This window comes from Bufo gargarizans, chromosome 8 (assembly GCF_014858855.1).
Source record: "Bufo gargarizans isolate SCDJY-AF-19 chromosome 8, ASM1485885v1, whole genome shotgun sequence".
NCBI lineage: Eukaryota > Metazoa > Chordata > Amphibia > Anura > Bufonidae > Bufo > Bufo gargarizans.
In genome coordinates this window covers 161,501,888-161,528,136 of record NC_058087.1, presented here as the reverse complement: position 1 = coordinate 161,528,136, position 26,249 = coordinate 161,501,888, and the positions used below count along the sequence as shown (strand labels likewise).

At 39.1% G+C, this 26,249-nt stretch overlaps 1 protein-coding gene across 8 annotated transcripts in view; it reads left to right on the top strand.

Annotated features, from left to right (window-relative positions):
* RBFOX1 (RNA binding fox-1 homolog 1) overlaps positions 1-26,249 on the top strand; it is a 333,478-nt gene that overhangs the window by 4,643 nt on the left and 302,586 nt on the right. For all 8 annotated transcript variants that reach the window (XR_006391053.1, XM_044303355.1, XM_044303360.1 and 5 more), the window contains exon 2: positions 21,035-21,277. Coding sequence is in view for 7 of the 8 variants with exons in the window: in XM_044303355.1 (XP_044159290.1) it covers positions 21,035-21,277 (243 nt within the window). In the remaining variant the exon portion in view is untranslated. The remainder of the gene's footprint in view (positions 1-21,034; positions 21,278-26,249) is intronic.

Genomic DNA, 26,249 nt, shown 5'->3' with positions numbered 1-26,249 from the left:
TCAGTTCATAAGAACAAACCTTGTATTGTGTATCAGAATCTATACTTAGTAATGGATATTTGACCCGCATTAAGCAAGAAACGCTGAGGTCCGGTGTCTGATTTATAGTGCCGTTATCTATGCAGAGCAGTGGGTCGATTTTGTATTATTTATAGCATTTTTATGATTTTACCCAGTGATACTGTGTTCTTTTCTCTACAGTAAAATGCATGTTCTTACATGGCTCATATAGTTTTTTAGCAACTATATTTACTCATTCATTCCCAAGCTCTTCATTTCTAATAGCCTCTAATAATGTTCATACTGTTAGCCATGGATATTGATTACAAAGCAGGCTGAGATTCGGCTATCACCTGACAATTCCTATGGGTTGAACCCTGGCTGAACTGTGTTTGGAGGAATATGGCAACATGCACAGCCAATCATATGAGTAGAATTTGACAAGACTATGAGCTGTAATTGCTTCCTTTGGGCAACCAGGACAGTTTTAACTTTAGACGTTTTTATAAATCGACCCTGAATATCTTTAAGAACTCCCCTCTAATATGGTATGCGAAATAATGCCATTTTTATTATTCTTGCAGATTTTATGAGACAAAAACAACCTCTGATTAGAAAATGTGAGGTACAGAGAAATAGTAGGGTATGGGCTCATAGAAATCTATGGTTTTCTAATTATGGATCCATACATGAGGATGAGGATGCATGTGCAGGAGGAATAAGTCTATTATAGTATTCCGTGTTCTCATTCCATCCGTATATAACTGTGTAACCTTCTATGTATTATATACAGTTGGTACTTTAACAACCCTAACTGCCATTTTCTTATTTGTTTATGGTGGTGTTGGAAAAAGTGACATTGGTCAAATCAGTGAAATGGACATTTAATGTAGTGTATTGATCTGCACATAAATATATTTTCCACAGTGAGCACTATGTATTGACAGAACAATCTAAATTTAATTGCTTTTTCACCAAAAAAGCTGAGTCAGATACTGCTGACTATACTGCAGCTCTCCGTCTGTGACTTAATTTCATCTATACCTTCAGTCTAGTTTCAATTTGTGTGTATATATATATATATATATATATATATATATATATATACATCCCTTTTGGATATCTCTCTCTCTCTCTCTATATATATATATATATATATTAGATGGGGTAAAAAAAATATGTATATATATATATATATATATATATATATATATATATATACACACACACATATAAATCTATGATTTTTTTTGTATTGTGTTGAACAGCTCGCAGTACACTATAGGGGAGATTTCTCAGACTGATGTTCCCATACTCCAGTCTTACCATCCTTGATCTCCTGTGCGCCAGTTTGAGATGCATCTAATTTATTAAGAGGCAGAGGCCTTTTCATAAATTAGGCACATGTCTGCCAATCTACACTGTCTAGGGGCTGGCATATAATTGAGCTAAAACTGACGTAAGTTTTTGACGTAAATCCCGCACAAATCCCTGATGCCTTTCCTTGCCACAAGTGTCGAGAAGCTCATAAAGTTTCAAATGATATGGGTCATCAGGATAGGTCATCAATAACAAATTGGTTAAGGGTTTGATGAACATTTGTTTGAAGAGAATGCAGTGCTTATACGAGCGCTGCGTTCTCTTCACTGTTCACCTGCGACATTACGATGGCAAAGCAGTGTAGTTACAGCTATTCCATCCCATTCAAGTGACTGAGGGTAGGTAGTCAATATGACAAACCCCTTTAATGTATTGTTAATTTTCACTCATTGTTACTCATTGAAAGGTGCACCCATACATGATGATAACCTATGAATACGCCACTGATGATTTTCCTCACACAGCAGTTTTTACAGTACCAGCAAAGTGGGTGAAATATTACGAAATTTCATCCACACAGTGTGAAAAACAGTCTGCAGTGTAACCTCACCTGTGGTGTGGAGTTATATTGGGGATTTCACCCTTTCCAGAGTGAAATCTGAAGCAAATATGCAGCAAAATGTGCAACAGAAATTCCACTGTTTAAGATCTGCTCCATGTGGCAGTACCCTAAGAATCTTTCATTGGCAGATTACAGAACGTTTCATGGTCATAGCTGACCAAAGTGCAACAAGCAACAAAGTATCAATCCATCTATGGTTGAAGAGTTGGAACAGGTGTGGTAAGCCTAATGCTTGAACATTTACCTAGGGCAACCATGGAGATTCAAACTTTGATGTTTCTTGTGTAGAAATCTCACCAGGAGAATAGCTAGAGGTGGTGCAGAGGTGGCAGCTGCCTGCATGCTCTGGTGCACGAGGGGACCTTAAAATCCCAGCTGTCACATAAGAAGCCATTAATAGTACATGGTAGTTTGAGGGCCCTGGATTCAAGGTTATGCCTTTTAGATCTAGCTTTTAGTGTTGGGCTCGAAGACTCGAATAGCGAATATTATTTGTGAATACCAGCACTTTGAGAATTCGCGAATATTTAGAATATAGTGATATATATTTGTGATTTCGAATATTCTAGATTTTCTTTTAATTAGTAGCCTCCCTTCTTACTTGTGGGCCAAGGAGAAGGCTGCAATGTCTCTGTCTGAGCTTAGCAACATCCCTAGCAACCAATAGGAAAGTTGCCTACCCCTTACTATATAAGAACCTCCCCAGCAGCCATTGTATGCAGTATTTTGCAGATCTGAGAGAGACAGCAGTGTTATTGCTGTGCTCTCTGCTTTCCTGTGTCATTACATTAGATAGTTAGTTAGTTAGTTAGTTAGTTAGCTTATACAGTATATATAATACAGATAGTTAGTGGGAGATAGTCAGTGTAGGTTAGATCCTGATGTGGCTATAGGTTCTGCTGTCCATACATACATACATACATACATAGTGCTGTGATGTCACAAGTTCACAACAATACTTAGTGCACCAATCACTAATAAGTAGTCAGACCTGTTAATATGTGAAGTTGCAGGTATTGCGCCAAAATATTCACATCATTGGTGCCGATTTCACAATCATGAATATATTGGAGCGCTCTATCTGCATATAAAGCTATTGTAATGTTCTGCCGTGCCAACCATTTTTCCCAGTCTCAGGAAACTTCTAGCAGCTTGAAAAAAATTTAGCTATAGTGACCCAGGCCTGTATTTCGAGCACAGTACATGAATATTACATTGCTGATTTTTCGCGATCAAGAAAATAATCTCGAATTTGCCAACTCTCAAAAATATGACCAATATGACCTAATATTAGCGAAATATCGCAAATTCGAATATTGCTCTTGCTGCTGATCACTACTAGCTTTTCCTGTATGGTTTTATTGATAATTGCAATTTATTTGTGATTTTTACTTGTCGGACCTGGCCAACTGACGAGTGCTACTGTCCTTCCCTTGTATGTGCCTATGTGCATTCTTCACCTATATAATGTTAGGCCTTATTCCGACTGGATGACTAAGGACCAATGGTCTTGTAAGTTCAGTGTATCTGCAGAATCTTTTGGAATAATGATCATTTACTTGTGGGTACAGTACAGTCTGAATGGCTCCTTATAGTAAATCTGGTTTGAAAAATGTAATATATAAAATGTTAATTAGCGTATGCAACATTTATGACCAAGTGGCAGATAGTGCTGATCCCCTGTGTATGCCATTTGTACTCTGCTGTGGGACTCTCTCTAGATATTGATCATTTTGAAATCTAAGTAAAGTAAAATCTTCACGATAGGCATACTTGGTACAAGTGCTAGATTAGCTTTTGCCTTTATACTGCTCACAATAAAAGTACCAAATCTATAGTAATACTGGAATTCCTGGCTGCAGTCGTTTCCAACTATAATACATTTTTAATGTGATGCAGAATTAAAAGGATTTTTACAGCAAAGCCAGTTTTAGCTGAAATCCAGAAAACATATCTTCTGGGATTATGATCCAAAACTGAACCTAGGTGTCCATGGGCAGGACTAAAATTAATAATGGTAAAATATTGAGTAATATTAGCCAGTAGGAATTTTATACTATTGGTTGTCATTAAGGGAGTTATCCCATGAATAAAGTAAAGAAATGATTATCAGACATCATGTAAAACTTGACAATCTCTTTCTAACAAAGCTAGAACCAGCCCCGTTCCAAACACTTCAGACTGATGCCTCAGGGGGGGTGTCCTTTTTCGGGGACATGTCCTTTCAGCTGCAGATGTCTTCCTGTCACAGCTTAGGGGAGTGTCCTTTCTCAGGTCGTGTGTCCCTTCTGCTACAGCTCTCTGTAACTGTCAGCCTCTAACAGTAGATATGGCTGATGGCAGTTGAAGAATGGAACTGAGCAAGGTGGATAGAGAAATAAGAGAAACAACAAACAGCAGGTGGCACTTTACAGATACATTTTATTGAATAACTATGGCTATACTATATTCTTAATTATATGCAATTAAAAAAGTATTCATATCCATGTGCTGGTTTAAAAAAAAAAATTCTATATTTTTTCTGGGATATCTCCTTTAATGTTACACTTTCGGTTCTATGATACTTAATTTCTAAAACCTTTTCATATTTTAGGGTTTTAGGTAAAATAAATTAATATGTATAAAAAAAGATATAAAGGAATATATACATAAATAGAACAACAATTGTGAGAAAATCATACATGAACCAAGTAGCTGTCTTGTTTTTGATATGACGCTGGACTTTTTTGTATACCTTTATAGTATAGTATACCTATACAATACCTATACTGCATCTTTAGTTAACAGAAAAAAGATACATGTGTTTGTGTTCTGTGTCTGTAGGTATTGCTCTTTCTATAGCGGAATGAATGCATTTAGTCTAGTGGTATACATGCTGTGTAAGTGCGTCCTGGTGGCAATGGTGTAGGTGGTGCAGAAGGTTGTACAATGCCACTGAAATTGTAAAGGTCACGAGAAGGAGGAAAGTATGTGATAGACATCTCAATGTGACCATTTGGCTGATGACTGACCCAGCTGTCACACACAGCCGGTGTCACGTGACCACACGGAATCTTTCTTAAATGGGGCTTGTAACAGATGGAGAGGGGAATCTGTCCTTACACAATGGTGTAATGTGGCTCAGCTGCTCCCATGGGGCAACGAAGGGTGAAAGATCTTTGTTCTGTAATGGTGTCTATCTTCAAAGCAGGAATGGGGGTTATTTAATCAATAATCAATACAAGTAGGGAACTAAATTCATTATCTCCCTACCAAGGAGATGGACACTAATGTGATTTAATAAGTCATACTTGCTGCTGCAGGTAATGATCAGGTTCTGGATCTCATCTCATGAATGAAAGATCAGGGGGAACAGAATTTAGGTTATTTACAGCTCTGCATATGTTCGTAATGAATGCCTGGGCCTGCAGAGAAAATATATGTCAGACTGTTTCCTGACGGATCTCATTGATTGACAATATGTACTGTAAGCTATATATATATACACACATATACAGATGCAGCAGAGCTAAACTTGGCTAGTGTTGAGCGAATCAAAGTTCATGAAGTTGACTTCGATCCGAATTTTAGGGAAAATTCGATTCACCACAAAGCTTCGTGATAACTCGCCTTTTGCTAACAAAGAGTCCGCTGCGGCCATCTTGAATGAAGATCCTGCGCAAAATCTCATGCACGGTGCCGTCACCACACCAGCCAGCGTGATGAATTCCTCATCCAACACACCGCCCAAGATTTTGCCCTGGATCTTCAATCATGATGGCTGCAGCGAATTCTTCGGCATCTGCGTGGTTCAATGAAGGTGGGCAGCCACAGCACCATCGCCGCTCCTCGTCATTGCGCTCGCTACTCTCAAAGAAATGCAGGCGAAGTTGCCAACTCAGAGTTTTGAGAACTTTGCTCATCTCTAGTTGAATGGCAAGAAAAAGATAACTAACTTTTTAATGGATTACAATGGCTTTTGTCACAAGTAAACCATGATAGCACTGTGACATGTTTAGCTCGGCAATATATATATATATATATATATATATATATATACACACAGTATGGGAAGATTTATCAGACTGGTGTAAAGTAGAACTGACTTAGCTGCACATAGCAACCAATCAGATTCCACCTTTCATTTTCCTTTGGAAAATCTGATTGGTTGCTAGGGGCAACTAAGCCAGTTCTACTTTACACCAGTCTGAAATCTCCCGCCATGTGTGTGTATCTGTGTGGGTGTGATGGTAGGATTCAGTTTGCTAATTATTGCAGTATGACATTATAGGACACTACTCTCCCTGTCAAGGCCACCGACAGCAGAATTAGACAGATTTCAGCTTTAATGCCATGTAGAATCAATGAAGTGAAACTGCTATTTTACTAATTAGAGAAACAATGAAAGAGTAATAGTAAAACGGAAACGCTTTAAGAACTTTCTGTTGACAAAATTGTTGGTTTCAGATCTGAATACATTGATTACTGTATGTGAAAGATTGCAAATTGCTGGTGTGGAACGGAAAAAAAGCCAGTATCAGAATCCCAGTAGATGATATTAGTACGCCGAGGCCATAATTAAGCACTCATTTCTTTTAGATATAAAATGCTACAATGTTTCGCAGGCCATGTCATAGTGGTTAGATAAGTGCTCGCTTTGCAGTAAAGTAATGAGAGTTTAATTGCTACATTGTATGTCAGATATTTTAGACTTCTTTCCTTCAATCCCAAGCTTGAATTCCTTTTCCTTTCACAATTTTTCATCTCGTCTCATAGAAAAAAGCTATGAAAGGATCGGGAAAAAGTAGGTTAATAAAGTCAACTAGACACACTTAACACGAACAACTGCAAATAATGACACAGAAGTGGCCTCAGCGCCATGAATAACCTGTTTATAAAGTGCTGGTGAGTTGGCAGCGTGCTCATTGTGAAGGCTGCTTCTTTGTAAGGACATAAAGCCAGCACCAGTGAATAAAGAGACATTGACATAGAAACACAGAAAACAGGCGTGCGACAGTACTAGAGAAATGTACTTTCTCAAAGGCTTGCCATTGAAGTAAATACCCTCATGTCTATGGTTGTTTATTATTCTGTAGACTTGTCAGTAGCTCGTTTGTAATTGGGAAGCACGCTGATGCTGTAGTACTGATGTCTTGGCATCAATTATGATAAACGATGTCGATCAGCTATGTTCTGTTTTAATGGATACCTTCTCTAAGAGTATCCTGAGCTCTAGGCTTTGCCTACTGACCTTACAGCATTAGCAAGTGACTTCATTGGTGAAGTGGCTAAAGGTGGTCACACACATTAGATAGAATATGGTTGATTGTTGAACAGCAGTTGAACAAGCAAACATCCGAGGAACATACATTTTGTAGACATGGCCATACGCATTTTATTCCATATTGGTCATTACAGTTGTTCAAACTGGCCATACATGGTCAACGAAATTGGGCGATGGATGAAAGATCTTTGGGAACATTCTGTCAAACAAACGGTAGAAAATAAAAAAGAATGCGGCACTCACCAAAAAATACTCTTTGCAGCTTTATTCACTTAAAAAAGTCAGCATCATGTGGGCAAAACACAGCTAGAAGGCAACAGCCGTTTCGCGCTTGTTGCACTTTTTCAAGCCATTGGCAACTGAATCAGCGTGGTTCATAAATACTCCCACACCTTCGTCACTGATTAAATGAAAGACACATGTATGAAGACCAATCCGAAGACAAGACTGATACTATAGAAACACTGCTCGGTCGTTTATATCATTTAACCCCAGAGGGCCCATGGCTTCACTTTTTATAATCCAGGCTGCTTCTTTCTGGAGTAAAATACGACCTCTATCACCAGCCCATGTTAGGGGCTGGACAAATTCAATCCCTGCACATTTTAAAACGCTACTATTACCTCCATGTATTTCATGTACGTGATCAATCTAGTAGCCCCAATCCTTGTCACTATAGATCTCCTATGTTCTCTGAATCTGATGTACAAACATCTAACGGTTTTACCAATGTAGAACCTCCCACAGGGGCCAAAAATTGCATAAACTACAAATCGTGTTTTGCAAGAACATTGTGGTTATGTACACTACTTCATATGTGAAAGAAGCAGAAAGCCAATTGAAAAATGTAAATGTATATGCGCCCCTAAAAAAAATGGTGGAGATAAATAATAAATCGGAGATTTCTTGTGGATTTTGTTTCTGAAGCATTGCATTTTATTTTAACACATAATGCATTTATGTTTAATAAGAACTGGTTCATAAAACGCCCAGGGACAGCGATGGGGACCCCAGTGGCTTGCACTTTTGCTAACCTCTTCCTCTCAGTTTTTGAGGAGAAAGACATATTTTCAGTATGATAAGCCATTTGTATGTTACATCAAGACTTTTTTATTTTTTTTCGATTCATTGATGATGTGTTCATCATATGGATGGGGACCACCATGCAGTTTCATGAATTCATGGAGTACCTTAACACTAAAAACCAGATGAATACGCAATTTACGACTAAGATTAATTGTGAGGAATTAGAATTTTCGGACGTTAACGTGGAAATCACAGGTGGCACCATTCACACCAATTTAAATAGAAAACTGACCTCCACAAATTCACTGCTGCACCACAATCCCTTCCATCCACCTCATGTAAAGTCATCTGTACCATACGGCCAATTTTTGAGACTCAAAAGAAATGTGTCAGATCAGATGAATATTTTGAGCAATCCGAAATACTAAAAAGCTTCTCTTGCAACACGGCTATCCAGTGAAGGTAATTGATAGAGCATATATGAATGCATCCATCCCCCAAGAGGTTAACCCTAGGTCTGAAGCTAATAAGGATAGGGCATTGTTCACATTTGACTACTCCCCTATGGCCATCGCCATCAGGAGTGCTATTCTTAACCATTGGCACATTTTAGCACAGGATAATGTCTTGAAAGAAAAAACACAATGTACTCTTATTATCAGCTTTGGGAGACGTAAAACAATTAGGGATGTCATTGTGAGGAGTAGTTTCCAAACACCAGAACAAAATGGGTTAGAAAAATGCCCCCTAAACGGTAACTTGGTATGCGGTCACTGCTCCATGTGTAAATACTTGCATAGAAAGAGATTTTTCAAGTTAGGAGGTACTGAGTGTGTGGTCAATCAATTTATCTCTTGCACAACACAATTTGTAGTTTATGCAATTTTTTGCCCCTGCGGGAGGTTCTACGTTGGTAAAACCATTAGATGTGTGTACATCAGAATCAGAGAACATAGGAGATCTATAGTGACAAGGATTGGGGCTACTAGATTGATTGATCATGTACATGAAATACATGGAGGTAATAGTAACATTTTAAAATGTGCAGGGATTGAATTTGTCCAACCCTTAATACAGGGTAGTGATATAGGTCGTATTTTACTCCAGAAAGAAGCAGCCTGGATTATATAAAGTGAAGCCATGGGCTCTCTGGGGTTAAATGAAAAAAAAAAAAAAAAGACCTACCAGTGTTTTATATTATAAGTAGTTTATGTGTGTGTGTTTTTGTTTGCCTTGTCTTCTGATTGGTCTTCATACATGTGTCATTCATTTAATCAGTGACGAAGGTGTGGGAGTATTTATGAACCACGCCGATTCAGTCACTGATGGCTTGAAAAAGTGCAACAAGCGCGAAACGGCTGTTGCCTTCTAGCTGTGTTTTGCCCGCATGACGCTGACCTTTTTATGTGAATAAAGCTGCAAAGAGTATTTTTGGGTGAGTGCCGCATTCTTTTCTGTTCTTTGTTGCAAATACTACTTGTTTTTCATGCTGAGCACCACCTCTACTCACATTCGATCAGTGCAGCACCAAATTAAATCCCACACCTACAGTAGTGCCGACCGTATCCTCTACATACTGCTACGTTCTGTCAAACACAGTTTGTTGTCCACAAACACAAAAAATGTGTCGTCTAACAAAAATTTTAAGCATGGTCAATTTTGTTACTAATGATTAGTGGGCGAATTGAAGGATCAAAAGTGGAGTTTGATGTGAAGTTTAGGAAAAAATTGATTTACCACAAATCAAAATTTCCTCGTGCTTTGCGGTAACAAATCAATTTTTCCTAAAAAGATAGCTAAAAACAAAAGGATTATACTCGCCTAATCCACTTGAACGTGGAGAGGCCATCAGCTCCCATCTTGATTGAAGAAAACCTGCCAAAGGACCTGTGTGTGACCAACATAATCACATAGGGACGTCTTCACGCTCACCGCAGGTCCTTTGTGGGTTTTCTTCAATCAAGACAGGAGCGGACGGCGGCCTCTCCATGATCAAGTGGATGAGGAGTATGTATATATATATATATATATATATTTTTATTTTATTTTTTTAACCCCGGTTAACTGTATTTAACCCCGGTTAACTGTCAGGACACCTGACTGTGAGTCTCAGAGGCCACAATCAGCATTGAACACAACATCTAAAGGGTGAAATGACAGGGAGCAGCGCAATCCCAGTTAGCCGTCATTGCGCCCGCTTCATACAATGGAAAGCAATTAGTGAGTAAATCGTAACTAATTTATTGATGAAGTTTGGCGAAGCTGCCCAATCAAAAATTTCAAAACTTCACTCATCTCTACTGATGATAATGGTCTGTTTTGGTTGAAACTTTAAACCCTATGTTCCATTCAATTTTAGACTATTCTGCATATGGCCACCTTAATGTGTTGATATCTGCCAGTGAGGATAAGTAGTTGAATCCTTAGAACCAGCTACTTCTTAGCCCATGGGATGGCAGAGTGACATACCTGGAGTTGTAGTCGTAGAGGTTGTCCCCTGAATAATGCAAAAAGTGAAAATTATACATAACAGCCTCTTTCTAACAAAGCTAGAACCAGCCCTGTACCTCACATGGATCCAGAGATCTCCACATTAATTGCTCCAATTGTTCTGTTAGATTAATTTTAAAGTGGCAGATTAGGGTGTGTCCTTTCTGAGGGGCATGTCCTTTCTGCTGCACCTGGTGGCAGTTGAAGGGTAGAACTTAGCATGTGCTTCTATCTCAGTGAGCTGGACAGACAAATTAGAAAAAGAGCAAACAGCAGGTGGCACTATACAGATAGACTTCATTGAATAATTCAGTTGCTATAATACATTTTTAATTACATGCAATTACAAAAGTATTCAGATGCAGGTGTTGGATTGAAAAATGTAGAATATTTTATCTGAGACAACTCCATACTCGGAATGAACTAAAGACAACATATGGCAGCCAGGAGTATATCATACTCCTCATTATTACCTCTAGTAACCCTAAGCAAGTAATAGACCACCAATCTTATGAAATTAACTCTACCTCCCTTTAAAACCATAATTACTAAAGTGTTATGAGGGCTACAATAAGACTTTGATTATGCTTATTTTCCATGTGATATGTCTAGTAGGCAGCTGCCTAGAGCGCCATCCAGTGAGGGGGGCAGAATTAATATTAAATAAATAAGAATGGCCTAGGAATTGATGGGAAAAAGTGCAACAGGAAACTTTTAGATGAATGATTTGGAGACCGATGGGTGGGTGGGGGTGCATTTTGCTACCACCACCTTGGGCATCAGCAGATCTTGACTGAGTCTGATGCACAATATACACATTGAACTTCTTGGAAGGAAAGAGATTCCACTCCACTTCACTAATGTAGTCAGTAATCTACTTGAAATAGTGGAGGCAGATTTGAATGTCACTATATATTGTCATAGATATGTGTAATAAATGTCCCGAGAACATTTCTGGCAAGAGGAACTGAGGTCCAGATGGCCTACACTGCTGCTAAGCAAGATGACACCTTAGCTAAATACACAAATGCAGGACTTGGATGCTGGGAATGACTTAGGATCTAACATCTCCTTCCCATAAAAATTAATTAGGACTCTTCTGCTCTTTTCGATTTGAGTGTTTCTGTCGCGGTTTGCTACACGTAGAGGTGTACACGTGTCTTATTTAACATATAAGAAGATAACTTAAGAAACTCTATTTCCTGGTGAAAAATCTATTTCCTGATGGCTGCTTCTCATAGTCATTTTGTATGCTTTATACGCTACGTATTTTTGGCACAAAACTTCTAATTCTTTCACGTCTACTCCTGCGCCGAGTAGAACAGAATTAAAAAAATCGAATAAGGTCAAAGTCAACGAGCGCGCACATTTTTAATTTGGAAAACATAAAAGACATATGTTTGATTGCCATTTTCCTAATACTACAGGATAGTAGAATTACATCCCTCGCCCCCCTGAAATCTGAACAGCATTGAATATCCTTTACCTTAATGAGCACGGAAAATGTCAGCAAACCTGCACAACTGGAAATGTTCTTATTAGAGATACTAAGGCAGCAAAATGGATGACTTTATTATGGCAGCTACCACTGCCGATACCATATAGTAACTTGCTCAAATCTCCGAATTTCTGCCAACATCCGTATAACATTTGTACTCAACCAAATTAGAGTTGTATTTAAGGGTACTTTCACACTTGCGTTGTGAGGATCCGGCAGACAGTTCCGTCGCCGGAACTGCCTGCCAGATCCGGAAATCCATATGCAAACGGATATCATTTGTGAAATACGGGATCCGTCTCTCCGGTGTCATCCGGAAAAACAGATCTGGTATTTATTATTTTTACATTTTTAAAGGTATGCACATGCGCAGACTGGAAGTCCGGATCCGTCAATGCGGCAATACATTTCAATGGAGTGTTCCAGATTTTTGGACGGAGAAAATACTGCAGCATGCTGCGGTATTTTCTTCGGCCAAATACCATAAGAGGGACTGAACTGAAGACATCCTGATGTATACTGAACAGAATGCTCTCCATTCAGAATGCATTAGCATACAACTGATCAGTTTTTTTTCTGGCATTGAGAACCTAGGACAGAACTCAATACCGGAAAAGAATTACGCTAGTGTGAAAGTACTCTAAAACAGCCAATTTGTCCAATAAAATAAAAGCATTGGAAATGACTCCTATTAATATGGCTTGACGCTGGTGTAACTTTGTATAATACAATTATCAGCTTATGTTCAGAAGCAGAACGTATGCTGCAGACTGCGGAGACTCGGCACAATATTGGACCATTGACACAGCTGTACGTTTTAACTTAAGCTAGTGGTTTATGGAGATTTTATGCAGGCATGTAAATGAGGCTTATCTAACCAGGCGCATATGGTGCTCTTGCTTTGTAATATACAGGATTTCTTATTAGCATTTGGTCTTTACATACTCACAAGCTGGTACACAGATGCAATAGGGCCATCAATGCCCATGTCCCGTATATATCTTAGCTATGTAGAAGATAAATATATTTAAACGAGCTGTACAGTTTGGCCTACGCTGTTTAAATAGGCTTTGTATGTGTATATATATGGATGCTACGTTGTGCTGTAACCTTATAAGATTGTGGATTACAGTCTAGTCTGTATGCCCCATGAAAGGCTATTATATGTATATATAGAAAAGGGGGCCGTGACTTAGGTAAAGGGGATAAAGTAAGGCGACCAGGAGGTGGAAGAGAACGCTGTAAAGATGCACCAAATCCATCATACAACATCGGCCACTGTGATGAATTTGGCGCATCCTCTGCCTCCCTGATCTAGTTTGAAATCAAAATTTAAGACAATATTAATAAATCTGCTCGATTGTGCTTTAACTGTGTAATATTTTGTGTTGCGATTGATGCTTAGCTATTGATGTGCATTCTACATCAGACGCGCACAACCATTTCAGGTCCGAAGGTCACATTATCAGATGGAACCACTTCAGAGGGTTGTCCCATCTCGCTGTTACTAAGGCGGGATGAGACTAAATAGTCCCATATCGCCTTAGTAACAGTGAAATGAGACAACCCCTTTAACATCTGAGATATTTTTTGCATATTAAAATAGATAGTATGCTAGTACTACTGCCAGGATTCCCACCTATCAGGAGAATGGGGGTCCCCTACTTCCATGTTCACTCTCCAGAATTGAAGAGACAGGCAGCGCACAGCTCTCTCCATTGCATTGTATACTTCAAATGTTTCACTGCTCTCATACTCTACAATGCATATAGCCACATTTATGGACGACCTTACCACTACATCTAGTCCCACCCACAGAGGGGTCAGGAGACCCCCATTCTTCTGATCTATGAGAGACCCAGAGATGACTGCGCAGTGCTGCATTAGTAGTTGCCAGTCCCTGCTCCCACTTGTAGATAGAAAATACATGTGAGCAGCCACCAGACCCAGACAAGTATGCCCTGACCAAATGGTTGGGGTTGTACAGAACAGCATTCTGGGTCGCACGCGAACCCGAGCCACAGGTTGTACACTACTTCTCTACATACATTAATCTCTGCATTGTACTTACCAAACCCAATCACCTTTTATCCATCTAATACCATTTTTAGCTGAAGTTCACAAATTCATCAGCTTTCAGGGACCAAACTCTACCATAAAATACTGTACTTTGTGGTTGCAGAGATGCTGAAAGTTTATTGATACCAAGATTTTAGATCTTGTACATTGATTTGGACTGTGAAAAATGAAAATATATAGGAACATGGAGCTCATATGTAACCTACAGCTTGTCAAATATATGTTTCTTTTTAGTAAGATTACTAACAGACGGTGGGGACATCTGCTGGAGCACTTATGTAATCATTCTACGTAGTAAAGGTGGTCAAGATCTTATACAAGGGCTAAAACAACAATACATTTAGTTTGATGTTATATAGTTTGATATAACAGATGATACTTCTATTCTTCAGGTCTTTCTGTTCCCATCTAGGATACTATATATCCACCATCTAATATGGTGTTTGGCTACTGTATGTAACCTTGCTACATATAGTATGATGCTTAGGGTATTATTCTCAACATTTGTAGAGCTTTTTGAATAAGGGATAAATTTGATCCACTTGCTATAATTTCCATAGCCCAGCATTGAAACCCAATGATTTCAATGGAAATCTGTACACGTGCATATCTGTTCTACTTTAAATTTTTGTTGATCCATTAATGTCAGTGGTGGACAGATGTTTCCAGGTAACAGTGCTCCTCATGACAGGCCCATCTTCTGAAATCCCACCAATATAATTTTCCGACAAGTAAAGAAATTCTTAATACCGGAGAATACTTTTAATGGTGGCTAAAAGTAATGCTGCTTGTATTTCAAAACCGATCTTGTCCATTGGTGATCCTCTTGAACCTCCCATCTAAGACCTATGGCCTTTAAATCTTGGATCCCAAATTCCTCCCTAGGGTCAAATATTGACTTATAGGATAGCTGCCTTATATCTGGTGGCATTATACTGTAGGCAGAGCTGGTTCCGAGCTCATTTGCATCCCTTTCCTCTATAAGTTAGAATGGTGCACCACTTGGATTTAGGATTTTGGCTACAGAAGTGGCTGTTATATCACATGTAGGCACGGTAGAATTGATGTGGCAGGCATATTTTTTTTTTTCACAGAAAATAGAGGTGATTCACCTCCTGAAAAAATAATGGAGAGGAGCATTGTGATCAGTTACCTTTTGACTACTTTCTAAGGGCTCTTTCACACTTGCGTTGTCCGGATCCGGCGTGTACTCCATTTGCCGGAATTACACGCCGGATCCGGAAAAACGCAAGTGAACTGAAAGCATTTGAAGACGGATCCGTCTTCAAAATGCGTTCAGTGTTACTATGGAAGCCAGGACGCTATTAAAGTCCTGGTTGCCATAGTAGTAGTGGGGAGTGGGGGAGCAGTATACTTACCGTCCGTGCGGCTCCCGGGGCGCTCCAGAATTACGTCAGAGCGCCCCATGCGCATGGATGACGTGCCATGCGATCACGTCATCCATGCGTGTGGGACGCCCTGACGTCACTCTGGAGCGCCCCGGGAGCCGCGCGGACGGTAAGTATACTGCTCCCCCGCTCCCCACTACACTTTACCATGGCAAACAGGACTTTAGCGGTATTTTCTCCAGCCAAAAAACGTTCCGGTCCGGAACTGAAGACATCCTGATGCATCCTGAACGGATTTCTCTCCATTCAGAATGCATTAGGATAAAACTGATCAGGATTCTTCCAGCATAGAGCCCCGATGACGGAACTCTATGCCGAAAGAAAAGAACGCAAGTGTGAAAGAGCCCTTAGGCTTCTTTTTACTGCATCTGTCTTTATAGCATAAAGGACAGTGATTACAGCAGCAATAATCCAATAACAAAGCTTAAATGGAGCCCTTTGTAAATGTCATGAAATCCCTTACTCTGTCATTAGTGCAATAATTTCATGTACAAAAACGATATATATATTTTTTTTATATAGGAGGAATATGCATATTTTTTGTGATAAGGCAAAATTAGAACTTGAATGTGAAAAAGCAATATGTGAAGTCACATCTAACATCATCTCAGCCAATTCATCTGACTAGCTGACTAAGCGGTTCCAGAATGATATTTTCTAATTTAACTTGGCCGTTTCTCAAAAACATTATAGTCTGGATCATTCAGAGTCATAAATCTTCTATGCTGAAAGCATAAAACTGGAGTGGTAGATGCAGTTTTTAGTTTTCATATAAATGTTTATGAAGTATGTGGATTGTGATCGACTGGTGTCAAATCTGCGTTAAAATATATTCGTAATCAAATATTTACATCAGCAGAAAATTACAATGGGTCTTATCTATGCCTGACAAGGAAGGAGATGTCTATTGGCCAATTACCACTTTTGTTTCCTACTCCTGCTAGTGAGCTGGAATCTCATTGGCCATTTTGGGCAACTTCTAGTAAACAGAAATGAATAAATAACTGAGAATGTACTAAAACAGGCATGATTTTTGCATTACGTTTTTGTACCGGGAGCTGCACCTCATATTAGTGTACAAAGCCATCCATTTACACTCCAATATGTCAGGAATGACAACAGACATAGAGATTTATCAAACTGGTGTAAAGTAGAGCTGGCTTAGTTGTCCATAACAACCAATCAGATTCCACCTTTCATTTTCGATAGGAGCTGTGAAAAATGAAAGGAGGAATCTGATTGGTTGCTATGGGCAGCTAAGCCAGTTCTACTTTACACCAGTTTGATAAATCTCCCCCATCCTATTTATTCAGGTTGGCATGCCACTCCAAACTACAAAACTGTAATGTTCACCATGTCTGGGGTCACTATTGAGGAATGACAATAGGCTACCGACTAATGCCAAGTGGTACATTGAACCATTCACAAACTAGTGTCCTAAACAGAAAAGTGTTGGAAAACTTTGTCAACTTGGTGTAATGTTAACACTTCCCCTTTTTGCACACTCCAACATTTTGTGGAATTGCTGTAAAAAAGAATGTTCCGGATAAAAATACATATTCTTCCAAATGCAGCGCCACACCTCTCCACACAGGTTGTATGTGGTACTGCAGCTCATCCCAACATGAATGGAACTGACCTTCAATGCCAGGCACCATCCTGATGTGTTGCTGTGTCTGACAAAAAGAAGTCATGTTTGATCTTTTTGGACAACCCTTCAATACATTTCCTTATCTTCCTGCATCCTGATGTATATATGTACAATATGATCAGCACTCACTTTCTACTCGGTGAAAATTGAGTCAAAAGTGGAGTTGTAGCATTCAAAAGCATCTACATTTCTCTTCTGGTCTCTGCTGATTAACCCCTTGCTCTTCACAATCAATACTGATTGAAATGTAAAGCAGGGAAACAAAGGAAGGTCTTTGGTAGTATGTGAACAGTGAGCTCTGGGTCCTCTGAAAAGACTCTATGGCTGTATGTAAAACAGCCAATATTATGCACATCTTATGCATTCCCATAGCGTTTATACCTATTAACATATAGTCATCAGTAAAGGACATGAAAAGAAAAAAATGAGTGAGTGTTTTTTTTTTGGGTGGAGGATCTCACTACAATTGAAATTATCACAAATTATAATCTAACTAGTATTTACCAACAAATACTTTCAAAAATGACTATTTGCCCATCAAAATTAAAGGGGATGTCCGCTATTTTAATATTGATGACCTATCGTCAGGCTAGGTCATGGATGTCAAACTCATGGCCCTCCAGATGTTGCAAAACTACAACTCCCATCATTCCCTGATAGCTGTAGTATGCCCAGGCATGATGGGAGTTGTAGTTTTGCAACAGCTGGAGGGCCACGAGTTTGACATCCCTGGCTAGGTAATCAATATCAGATCAGCCGGGGTCTGACTTACCATTGAAGTGAGTGGGACGGCTGAGCTGTAATTACACTGCTCACCACAGCAGGTAAACAGGGCAGAGAAGGCTGCGCTCTCTTCATACAGCTGATCGGCAGGGGTGCTGGTAATCTGAACCCTGCTGATGTGATATTGATGACTTATCCTGAGGATATGTCGTCAATGTAAAAAAAAAGCATGCAACCCCTTTAAAGTCTTATACATTATATAGAATACTGGAAAGGTACACTAGACATTTAGGGGCACATTTATTAAGACTGGTGTTGTAGACACCATCTGTGCCTAAAATCTGAACCCAAAATACACCTAAATTAGGCATATTTCAGAATAGTAAATGGCCGCCTTACTTTTTATCTGTGTCCTTTCGAGGAATTGATCAACACGGTGGCCCAGTGGTTAGCACTGGTGCCTTGCAGTGCTGGGGTCCTAGGTTTGAATCCCACCAAGGACAACATCTGCATGAAGTTTACATGTTCTCCCTGAGTTTGTGTGGGTTTTCTCTGGGCTGAGGAATATAGGAGCGCTATATGAGTGCATAAACTAAATAAATAGGGTCACAATTATAAGAATGCAATGGGTCGATATACTAAAGGATCATTCAGATGTGCTAACCAAGCAGGAAATTATCGAGAAGGGCCTGCTCATCAGTGAAGGAAAGTGTCTTCACAAACAGAAATCTCCTCCACTATATAGGCATGAGCCATCTTGTGTCCTCACATAGGTTTATTGTTTCCGGGCAGCTGATCCCTGTTCACACAGCACAACCTGCTGTCCAGAAATGATGATTTAACGTGCTGCATGAAAGCCCATCACTTCACCCAAGTGTTTTCCTCATTCATTGGGTGATTGGCAGTTCATTTACACTGGCAGATTACTTGGAATGAACATTCGTAGTAAAGTGTTCCCGATAATCTGCTCGACAATTGTGCGGTGTAAATCTGCCATAAAACTGGCAACCTCACAGGCCTCTTAATAAATTTGGCTCATATCCAGGCAGTCCATGCGAGTCCTATGAGCCGGAGTATCAATGACCCCAGTGATAATAAATCTGTGGGGCTGTGGGAGGCCAAACCCTTCCACTAAGCTCACAAACTTTCCACATCAGTTTTGAAAAGTGGTAAGAGAATTGAAAAGTCACAAATGATGGTACAAATATGCACTCACTCCTTTTCATAGAGGACAATATGGACCAGAATGGGACACATCACATCATTTACAGAGCGGCAACACGGATCGACGACAAATACTGATGTGTGCGTGGCCCCATAGAAATGAATGGATCAGTATGCTATTGCCAAAAATGTGAATAGAGCAGTGATGAAAAACACTGGTGTGCATGAGGCCTTAGGAAGAAATACAATGTCAGTAATTGCTCTGTGGTCTCTTTTGCACAGAAACAGTAAAATGTTAAACATTAGCGGAGCGCACATTCATTGAGATACAATCCGATTGCCTTTGAAATATTTATATCATCCATTAAATGTCGCGCTTCAGGTTATTCACTCACAGACAAAACAACTTGTTTACCAAAGAAATAATCTATGAGTTTGAAACATAATTTTCTACTGCAGTCATAAAGGCCACATGCTATTGTGGTAATAAAGACTGTGATGTACCGACGTGACTTTAGGGCTGCCACCTGGCACATGAACAACCTGCGATGTTCCTTTACTAAGGCCTTGAGACATAATTAGGGAGAATTCAACTTGAAGTGAGATTACTCAGATACCTATTTAAAGGGAACCCAAACTTTTTTATGCAATAAAAAACATTCCCTTACGGATTTTACTGCAGGACTTTCATACCTGGAAATAGATCTCAGTGCTCCCCATTTCCCTTCCTGTGATAATTAGATCAATATTCTAGAATTATTCTATGGCTAGACTAGGATGAAATATGAATATTATGCTAGCATTTGGAATCTTCTACACTATAGGATATATTTTACAGGAATAGTGTTGAATGAGGCTTTAAAGGAAATGTAGCATTTCAAGCTGCCCACACCCAAGATAACATAAGATAATTTGACCATTTCAGATGACAATTGTTTAGAAATGATATGGTTCACAATGGCCGACAGAAAAATGTCTGCCAAACGTGACATGACGGGTTTGTTATTTTCAGTTGATAATGGATGGCATGACTGGCCAACTGAGGCCAATCCTCTGCCGCTCTGTGCAAGTTGTGTTATGTTTTTTTTTTTTTTTTTTTAATACCTCCCTAATCTTCTAGTTTAGACTCACATGTTGATTGCTGGATTTTTCACCATGTTGAACCATCAGAAGTGCTATTAATTGGCTGCATTCCAGGTAAAACATATGTGTATGGTTGGCTTTGAGCGATTTTCCCATACTCTTATGTTGATGGTCTATCCTCACCAATCAGATATTGATGGGCTATTTTTAGGACAACCATTAATATAAAGATACCTGAAAACCCCCTCAAGAATTATTTGACTTCTAATAGGACCACTTTATGTGAGTTTTTTTAGAAATGCTAAGCTAGAGGTCACAATTACACACAGCAACTGTCCCGTCTAATGTGTCAAGCAGGTGGCAAACTGAAGTGTGAGCCACTTCTTGTGTAACGTGAGAGCCAGATCTGTTAGTACAAGAAGAGTTCTGTTTCCAACTGGTAAGGGACAGGGCAAACATATATTTCCTCTTCATGGCATTTAAGGAGGCAATGAGTTTGCTGCATAGGTCACCACTGATATAGCTCCTCCAGCCTTTTAGGAATCAGTCTCAGTAACACAGATCCTATTATGTATCTGATTACAAAATGTATTTCAGTTGATATTTCTGTCAGTTAATAATATGCTTAAGAAGTTCAAGTATTTGCCATTATCTATTTGTTACATTTGGAAAATGCAATATTTAATGTCTACGTTTTTCTTTTTAGGGTAATCAGGAAGCTACAGCACCTCCCGATACAATGGCTCAACCTTACGCCTCTGCTCAGTTTGCCCCACCCCAAAATGGTATTCCGGCAGAATACACAACTCCACATCCTCATCCTGCTCCAGACTACACAGGACAGTCCACAGTTCCAGAGCACACGTTAAGTTTGTACACCCCGGCACAGACACACTCTGAACAGAGTGCTACGGATTCAAATGCACAAACTGTCTCTGGCACAGCAACAGTAAGTCAACCTCAAATGATTGAGTTATTTCATATCCAATGTATAAAGTTTTAATCACTTGCTTATTTGGTCCATGTGTCCCCACTTTTTGATGATCCATTGATCATGGCATATTGGCCAAAATGATATGGATCTAATATTTCCCAGATCTTTAAAACTATTGGGAGCTATTATGGCGTAAATGGAACCAAAGGCATCCTATTCAGTAGAATTTTTGTAAAGAATGGAAAACAGCAAAGTTAATCCAGAAACTTAAAGCTCACCTACAACTGTAGCTAGGCTTAATCTCACCTGGGGCAACAGTTTGTTTTGGTACCCCGGCCCTGTATTTATGTACTTGGCTTGTTGGTGCCACCCACTCTGACACTTTGCACTCAGAGTACATGTCTTGGTTGACCCCCCTCCCCTAAATCTATTCCCCTGGGATCACCTGGTCCTGTGATGCTAACTAGTCACAAAACTATGACTTGTGGCCACTGAACAGGCTGAAACACTGCTGCTACTGGACTTCACTTTAAACATTTTGGTAGATATTTTGCTCCATGGAATGAAGGTAGTCGAGCAGAAAGAACTGTAGGCATTACCCATGAAATATAGTTAGATGCACTCCCACAAAAATAATGATAATTTCTGGCCAGTTGGAAAGGAACACGATGTAAATAGTAGTAAAAGTAATCTTCTTATGGTCTTTGTGAGTTATCCACTCCCTTCTGGTCCTCAGCTTTGTCATGTGCCAACACTCTGACTTTATGACACTATTCTGTGTGTGTGTGTGTGTAAGTCAATTTCTCTATTCATGTCTACAAGACTGAGATTGAAGCTGTCATAGGAACAAATAAAGTAACTGACTTCCTGTCCACACATAAGACGCTGTGTCAGTTATAAAGTCAGAGATTGGTCACAGCTGAGGACCAGAAGTGAACAGATAACTGACCACCACAGTCACTGGTAAGAAGTTTATCTTCACAACCATTTACATTCTAACGCACCTGGGAATAAAAAAAAAAAAATTTCAAGTACTTCTTAAAGACAATATGCTTTTGTAAGGCCTATGTGAACATTATCTTAAAAAAAATAACTATAGGAAAAAAATTAAATTGTGAAAGTTCTCTAGCTAATAATAATTGCCAGCACATCCATAGTCACCTTGAAGGGGTTGTCCAGCCTAGGAGCCAATAACCTTAATAGACCAACTCCTAACCTGCCCCCCTTTCCCGAGATAAAACCCTCCTGTCCACAGTCCTCTCATGTCTGCACCACAGCCCTGTCCCTTTTATTTCTGGTCCACATAGGACTAGGAAGTGGCTTAGTCCTGTCACTCTTGCAGTCAATGACTGGCCTCAGCTATCACATGCTCTTGAACGGCACTTTACCAGCACGTCAATAGCAGTTAAATGTCTTTCAAGGAGTTGTAACTGGACATAGTGGTCATGGGACCTAGCCACTACATGGCCCTGTGGGGATTAGAAATGACTGGCAATGTGGATGCATTCTGAGCATGAAGGGACCACGGGTAGGTGTGTGTGCTTTTTTTTTAATAGGTCACAGGGTCGTCTGCTGCTGTCAATCCTTTTAATGTTACTTGTACACTGCCATAATTGAAGTAAAAACTAGCATCAATATTACAGCCTCAATACCAGGATCATCCATGGTCCTACTGAGATGGACCTAAATTGCTATAGGATCCTAATGTGATCTGGACTCTCTGCAGTAGAACTGTAGGATATCCAAGTATTGGGGCTGTAATATATTACAATACACCATGTGAAAGTGGTGTAAAAAATGTACCCTTAGTGACGCACAGATTTTGTTACATATTTCGACATGGATTTTGCCATGAATCTTACCCATCACATTTCAAAAATGATGGATAGAGTGTACTGTGAATTAAAAAAAAAAATGTATTTTAAAAAAAAACGCCATTTACATGCATATGAACAAGGCCGGACCACTGCTCCCTACTACTTATAGTAGAAGAGTCTTGCAAGGGTTGATTCTTCTTCAAATAACAGTCAATTCCTCTCTTACTCACATCTTCTGTTTGATATGTTAAATATCTTTTTCTTATCCAATACTTTTTTCTTTTTACTGATAAAGACAGTTTCTTAATTCCCTGTGCTTTGGAGACTGCAGGATTCAAATTTCTATCTGAAGCATCCGGTATTAAGTCAGCGGGGGGTAACACAGTATAAATGGAGTCGCCTTAAATCACAGTAAAGTATCTTTACTTGTCATTGCCTTCGGTATTTGCTTTCAATGCAACTTACCTTTGTAAAGCATCATTTCATATTTTGACTCAGCAGATGCATTTTTACTGAGCTTATGCTGGTGACGTATTTTACTTTATTATTTCCTAATCTGCTGTGAATGGAGCAGATAAGCGATGAAAGAAAAAATATTGTCTCCAAGAAGTTATAGGAAAAGCCTTATAATGCATTCCTTATAAAAATGTAAAATGTCCTGCTAGCCGAGCAGTAAGAAAACAAATGCTAATAGGGAAGAAAATAGTCCCAAAAAAGGTACTCTTCCTGGAATTGCTCTACAATTGTGCTGAATATACTGTAGATGAAGATCCTGCAGTATTGGGCTTGTGCAAAGAAGAAGCACTAAGCAAAGCTAAAGCTAAATCTGCAAGTAACTGCACTAAAATCCCAAGACGCTTTGGTCAAAGCTTTGTTTGAATGCTGTATAGAGATCGGTCTTCGTACAGTATTCAATGTATGGGCTCCACCGAGGGGAAATTTGTTATCTCCGAACTTCCTTGCATAACTTCGATAATCAATTTTTCTACTTGATAACAATTTAAAAACTGACATCCAAAGTCTGCTTCGGTACCCAGGTACCGGTAAGTACCAAAACCGACTTCGGATGCCAGTTTTAAAATTGTATGGTTCTCCATAAAGCATTCAAAAGAAGTTCTGACCAAACGACGATCAGCTGATGGAGAAGGCCGCAGCGCTCCTGTAAACACCACGGCCCTTTCACAGCTTAGCTTAGGCCAGTGACGTCATGGTCATTGGTCACATGACGCAGTTCAGTCAAGGGAATAAGGCTGACATTAGATACCAAACACAGCCGGCTATACAATGTATGGCACACGGCATAGTAAGCTATAATTGTCAATAATTCTTTAATTATGGCATCAAATAAGAATGTGAATTATCAACCAGTCATAGGAAAGTGTTTATAACTCACATAGAGGGCTGGTTTTGTGAGGACAGATGTGGTCCATATACAGCACCTTATAAGGGCCTATGATAGACTCTAGTAGAGCCCTGCTTGGGATCCCCTCCAGAACATGGAGTCATAGACTAGAGCCGTCTGTGTAATAGCTGAGCGACCACCATCTAATTTCATATTACCCTTGTAGCAGCTGCTGAAAGAGACATGTCTGGCTGTTTGTAACTTCCCCAAGCCAAATCAGCTGCATTGTTCATCCAATATGAAAAGGGGCGGCCTGTGATGAGACAACCCCAACATTATAGATAGATATAGAGATAGATAGACAAAGAGATAGCTATAGCTATAGAGATAGATAGATAGGCAAAGAGATAGAGAGATAGATAGATAGATAGATAGATAGATAGATAGATAGATAGATAGACAGAAAGAAATGACTGGGCCCCACAGCAAATTTTTGAATGGGGCCCCCCTCCCCCAGTAATTTTTTCCCAACCCCTTCCTTTCATGCCGCCCCCCGGCAGCTGTTCCATCCGTTTTCTACACTGTCTATACTGTCACTGTATATCATTTCATTGTGTAATACTGTTGAGGGGGCCCTGACCAAATCCTTTAGTCCTCCTACTCCTGGATGGGCCCCTTCTGGGTCAGGGCCCCAAAGCAGCTGCTTCCCCTTCTTCCCCTATAGCTACGGCCTGGGATAGATAGATATAAATAGATAGATAGACAAAAGATAGATAGATAGATAGATAGATAGATAGATAGATAGATAGATATAAAGAGACAGATAGATAGAGAGACAGATAGATAATAGATAGATATAGATAGAAGATTAGATAGATAGATAGATAGATATAAAGAGACAGATAGATAGATAGATAAAGAGACAGATAGATAATAGATAGATATAGATAGATAGATATAAAGAGACAGATAGAGAGACAGATAGATAATAGATAGATATAGATAGATAGATATAAAGAGACAGATAGATAATAGATAGATATAGATAGAAGATTAGATAGATAGATATAAAGAGACAGATAGATAATAGATAGAGATAGATAGATAGATATAAAGAGACAGATAGATAATAGAAAGATATAGATAGATAGATAGATAGATAGATAGATAGATAGATAGATATAAAGAGATAGAGAGATAGATATAAAGAGACGGATAGATAATAGATAGATAGATATAGATAGAAAGAGATAGATAGATAGATAGATAGATACTAGATAGATAGAAAGATAGAAAGAGACAGATAGATAGACAGATAGATAATAGATAGATATAGATAGAAGATTAGATAGATAGATATAAAGAGACAGATAGATAATAGATAGATATAGATAGATAGATATAAAGAGACAGATAGAGAGACAGATAGATAATAGATAGATATAGATAGATAGATAGATAGATAGATATAAAGAGACAGATAGATAATAGATAGATATAGATAGATAGATAGATAGATAGATAGATAGATATAAAGAGACAGATAGATAATAGAAAGATATAGATAGATAGATAGATAGATAGATAGATAGATAGATAGATAGATAGATATAGATATAAAGAGACAGATAGATAGAGAGATAGATATAAAGAGACGGATAGATAATAGATAGAAAGAGATAGATAGAAAGAGACAGATAGATAGATAGATAGATACTAGATAGATAGAAAGATAGAAAGAGACAGATAGATAAGACAGATAGACAGATAGATAGATAGATAGATAGATAGATAGATAGATAGAAAGATATTTGCCCCTTCTAAGCGA